The 5580-nt window shown below is 40.7% G+C and overlaps 1 protein-coding gene across 1 annotated transcript in view; it reads right to left on the bottom strand.

Annotated features, from left to right (window-relative positions):
- Positions 1 to 921: 921 nt before the first annotated feature.
- Positions 922 to 5580, bottom strand: part of smyd5 (SMYD family member 5) — a 12347-nt gene continuing 7688 nt past the window's right edge. Inside the window, exons 12-13 of the mRNA XM_032527462.1 lie at positions 4276 to 4346; positions 922 to 2901 (exon numbers count right to left, since the gene is read on the bottom strand). Of these exons, the coding sequence (XP_032383353.1) occupies positions 2751 to 2901; positions 4276 to 4346 (222 nt within the window). The 3' untranslated portion in view covers positions 922 to 2750. The remainder of the gene's footprint in view (positions 2902 to 4275; positions 4347 to 5580) is intronic.

Raw genomic sequence — 5580 nt, 5'->3', positions numbered from 1 at the left:
CCCCGTGGCCTCTTCATCTGCATACGACAATGACAGCAATATTCCACTTTTAGATCATTGTAGTCTTTGAAATGTATATGAAGTGTTTTGTACTTGGTTTAACAGAATAAAGGACTCTTTCTCTGCATAGCAATTAGTGCCCCCCCCCTCACTTCCCTTTTCCTTCCCTCAAACACTTGCTTCACTTCCTGCCCTCTCAGTCCACAAATGAGTCTCTATCTAGCCCACTTCTGTCAGGGCGGACTCGTTGACCTCTCCATTTTCCCTACTTGAAACAGGCCACACTGCGTGATGTGGAGGCCCATATGTGTGCACGCCCAAGACCCCTGCAGTGAGCTCGCCGCACCAAATTCCACGTTCCAAAGTTACAGAGCTACTGCAGTGATTCTGCCATTGCTTCAGAGGATGACAGCCAAAGGTGGGGGAGCTTCAACTGAAGGATGTGTTCCGCATCCCCGCCATGCTGGGTCCCAGGTGTGCATCCTTTCATGGACATAATATGTTCTTTTTTTACCATTTCTCTTTTGTGCATTCTGGGTGAATTAGCATATGATGCAAGTGCAGCTACAACTGGGGACTGGAGTAAAGTACACTGAGAAGGTTAATAGAGAAATGTCAACCATAGACGTCTGGAGGCAGTGGGGAAAAGTAGAGGATTGTGTTTAACTTTGCAAAGAGACTATTATTGTACCCATATAGCACCAATAAGGCAGCATGTGATGTCATTGTGAACTGGGATTGGCGGCCAGGCATCAGCAATAGAATACTTAATTTAATCAATTTATTTATTAATGATATGAGATATATAGATGTATATGTAGCACGTTAAAAGTGCCTAGCAAAGGGCTGTCTGGAGCGTAAGAGCCTTAAAAAGCATTGATTAATTAAGACTCACACCCCCTTGAAGAGGACAATTTGACTAAGGATTTGTATTTAATATGCAAAGACTGAAAAACAAAAACAAATATTTTACCAGTAGTCTTCAGTAGCAAAGGCAGGAGGTGTGTAAACCTGATGAATGACTTAACAGACATTCAATTTCAAGGTTTTATGCTAGAGTAGTAAAAATGACAATGCAAGGCTCCTGTTTGCAGCTGTTATTTTTAAATCATACTTGTGTGACTTACAAAGCCATGTTCTCCTGTGCCACTGCACTGAATGCCAACTGAAAAAAAATTGGATTAGTCATTCAATATTTTCAATCTTTGTCTAGTATGTTTTTTTTTTAAGGAATTATTGGGATTTGTGATTACAGTCGTAATATTGATTCATGTGTGCGCAGCAGCAATTTCACTCATGTGGAACTGCGGTATGAATTACAGTTCTCAACAAAGGGCAAACAGTTACTGACAAAGCAATTTTCCACTCAAGGTCTCCATAATACATTAAGTAGGGTTGAACTTAACCCCGTAGATCATTGTATGAAAACCAAACTATATTTCATCACAAGCTGGATTCCTCCCATATAGCAAGACTATATTACAACGGAAAGTAAATAAAAAGCCTCTTCAATGAATTAATGCAGTCATGTAAGAAACTGAATTGGAGAAAAACGCCTGAGAACTGATTGACCTCTGCTTAATCACTTTGCCTTGTTGAAGAGTTGACAGGAACAAGAAATAACAGCTCTTTTTTGACTTTAGTGGACCTGAAGGTCAGACACGGTGCAATAGGCGAGTAGTTTAAGTTTTGGTTCTGTACTGCAGCACATTGGATTAAACGACGACAACTGCTGTCAGTGTTGTGATTTTCAAACAGAAGCAAAAAATAAATTAAAACAAAAGTCAAAATTATCCACCGGTGTGCCTTTTTTTTTTCCATGCTTGAATACATATTCAGAAGATGGCAGTCACACACATTGGTAAACAAACGTTTGAAGAAAATATAAAAAAAGGGATTTTGCGTGAACCTTCCCAGATTAAAACCTGGGGGAATTTGGGGAATTTAATAGCCTGATTTGGGTCTGGCAAAGTTCTATAATAAAGTACTGACTTTCAGCTGCTTTAATTTAAAGCTGCATTTAACCTTAACTTTTTAGATTCTTTCTGCTCATTGTTTTTTTTTTGCATCCCCGAACTTTACTGTTTTGAGTCTTTATCATCACTCTCATCAGGGTTGTTTCTAGCTAGGTGCAGTCAGAAATGTGCTCTTGTTGCACCTGTAACCACACCCAACGATGATGTCACGGGGTACTGGAGTAAACCTGTACATCACTGCTGTGAGGTGAGAAATTCAACCATTGTTGAGCAGAATGTTTTCAAGGGGTGTTTGGTTACTCTTTAATAAGGTGATCAAAGATTACAATTGGTGGTACTGCCCCCAATTGGCCAGAATGTTTTTTAATTAATGTAGATTTAAAAAGGTGTTTACATCCACAGTTAAACAGTTTAGAAACATCAGCCTTTTTATACATAGTCTCCAAGTGTACAAAAAAAAAAAACTACTAATCCTTAGATATTCGCCCACAAAGCCTGAAAGTTATAGTCTTTGATTTATTCAAACCATTCAGTGTGTTGAAGTAAAGCAAAAACAACACCAAAAACTGTCACTACCCCAATACTGCCACACAGTGTTCTGTGGCTGATCTCTGAAACTGGACAAAGAATGAGTGGAATGCGTTGACATTTTTCACACATTTGGACAGTTCTGGTGAAATGCAGATCACGGTCTGAACTGGTCTTTATTCCTTAGGTTGCTTAGCGTGGTGGCAGGAAAAGAAACGGCTGAGAACAATATGGGCAAGTCTTTCATCAGACATCCGTCATCTCATCTTCCATTTCATCTCCCTCTGTTTCACCTTCTGCCTCGCCTTCTTCTTCCTCTTCCTCCTCTGATGTCACGTCCAGCTCGTCCATCTGGGAGACGCACTTTGGACACAAGCAGACAAACAGGTAGTTCTCCCTGGGAAGAGAATGTTCCACAAGTCACATTGTTGCATATTTTACCAGAGCTGAAAATAATCAGAAGCTTTTTAAACACTTTTGTTAAGAAATCTGGAGCAAACAAGTGTTTAATAATTGAGAAATACTTAATTGTTTTAAAGATAATTATTTGGGCATTTTAGGCCTTTATTTTTAAAAGACAGCTGAAGACATGAAAGAGGAGAGAGTGAGGGGGAATAACATGCAGCAAAGGGCCGCAGATTGGAGTCGAACCAACGGCTGCTGGGTCACGGAGTAAACCTCTATGTATGGGCGCGCGTTCTACCAGGTGGACTACCCAGGCACCCGCAATTAATACTTTCAATAAGTGGGTGTGATGTACCAAAGTCAGCAAAGTGAATTTTCCCGACTGAGTGTTGGAATCAGAGCCTGAAATTAACACCCGACCAACTGCCAAATGCGGGTTAAATTTGCAGTTGGCAGTAACACTGTCAATCTACCTGCCATAGTGGCAGGTAGCCAATGAGAATTAATTCAGTGATTCAGACGCGTAACTATCGGTAAGCAGGGTACGCAGTTGCTTATGGTTGGTTAGACATTGATTGACAGCCGGGGTCCCCTATCGCATTTTCATTACTCGAGACAATCCCAGTAGTCCCAAGTACAGCCACTGACCAAGTGGGAGCGAGAACGGGTCAAATTCATTTCCTTGTTTCTAATATGAAGATGAGACGTGTGTCACTTGAACATCTCACATTTACCAAAAGTACCTTCAGCAAAAGAACATGCAAAACATTTCAGACCGACCTGCCAACATGTATACATTTTAACATCAATGTACACTGTTTGCACAACGGGCTGCTGCTTCGCTCCCCCCACGACTGATGCACGCACAAACACATAAACACACAGACACACACACAATCACACACGGTGGATGCAGGCAAAACTGCAGATGAGATGTACAGGATGACCTAAATTGAGGACAGCTACATTATTGTAGGTACAATGATAAGTTAAAGTCCAATTAGTACTTTATCAAACAGCACGCGATGTCCACGTGTAGGCTACCATGAATAGGACAGAATAGGCTGATAGACACACAGCAATTCCTGTTTTTCACCTTCATGAGGCAAAAAAAAACTGGCTGGTAAAAAGTGACAGTGGCAGGTGGTCAAAAACACTTCAGGCCCTGGTTGGAATGTAATTCAAAGATGGATTGACGTCATGTTGATCAATTAGGAGCGTAAGCACAGGAGCAGCCATCAGGACCCTGGCATCTCTGCCTCATGACTCCCCATTATTGCCTGGAAAGGCTTTATATTGATGCAGATGGAATTCATAACAGTATCTTCAGTTCTAGTGAATCATCTGAGGGATTACAGATGCTTACCTCAGAATTTTGTGTCTGCTATGACGGCTTCGGTCCCGTTGACAGCAGTCCAAATAACTGATGCAGATCTCCTGGGAATTACAAAACAATTGAACAGGCTGAAGAACCAGAATAGCCTTATAATGACAGAAAATCTGTTTTAATGTCTTTGTGCTGATCGTTCATCATCTCTTGCTATAAAACACTTATGTGTATCAGAGTACTATTCCAACAATATCCCTCTCTTTTCTCTTTGTGTAAAACCATTTCAAATGTTTGATGATAGGCTAAACTCAAAGCCTGCCCACTCTTAGGAGGTCCAATCTGCAAAGAATTTATTTTAAATCCCTTTTTTAACTGTCCATAGCCAGAGATGGGAAGTAACAAAGTAAAAATACTTTGATACTGTACTCAAGTACATTTTTCTGCTTCTTGATTTTACTTTACTATTTTTTGTGGTGACTTTTTACTTTTTCTCCTTACATTTTAACACAAATATTGGTACTTTCTACTCCTTAAATTTTACAAAATTGGCTCGTTACTTTGGTTTTGTACAAGTTGTCATGTGGAGAATAGCGCGGACACGCATCTCACACCGCGAGCGATGTGAGAGAAAAGAAAGACTAGCTGTCCGGAGGATAATCAGCTGACATTGTTGTGTGTGTGTGTGTGTGTGTGTGTGTGTGTGTGTGTGTGTGTGTTGTGGTGTGTGTGTGTGTGTGTGTGTGGTGTGTGTTGTGTGTGTGTGTGTGTGTGTGTTGGTGTGTGTGCGTGTGTGTGCGTGCCTTTTTTGAGAACTGTAAGTCTTGTAATTATGTTGTCAGTTCATTTAAGCACGTTGTTGAATTGGTTTATAGTTCTTGCACATTTAAAGTAAGTTAGCTAGTGATTCTGTTGGTTGTATTCTTCATCTGTTAGCTAGGTTGCACGTTGCTTGATTCTACTAAAGCATCAAAAGAGAGTTGTCTCCGTCCGTGTGTTAACAGATACACCTGGGGCGACATTGGTAACCAGAATCACAGTAACAAGTTTCAAATAATTTCACTGGGGTTACCGTTATTATTGTTTGCGTCATCAATACCACATTCAATCTAATTGGATGGAATACTGTATGTTGCATTTCACGCATCACTAAGACGACTCAGCAGGTTCGGTGGCATTCTGCATTCATTTGCAGCAAATCACTGCGGCTTGGCGCTAACTTTAGAACATAGATGGACGGTGACATGATTGAAAATGAAAAAAACGGAGATCCCAGAGATTTGGTAGACAAGCAGCAAGACATTCCTGATCATCCTCGGCTTTATCTGAGAGAGATGTTTGAGA

This window comes from Etheostoma spectabile, chromosome 10 (assembly GCF_008692095.1).
Source record: "Etheostoma spectabile isolate EspeVRDwgs_2016 chromosome 10, UIUC_Espe_1.0, whole genome shotgun sequence".
Lineage (NCBI taxonomy): Eukaryota > Metazoa > Chordata > Actinopteri > Perciformes > Percidae > Etheostoma > Etheostoma spectabile.
This window is presented reverse-complemented; position numbering and strand designations above follow the sequence as displayed.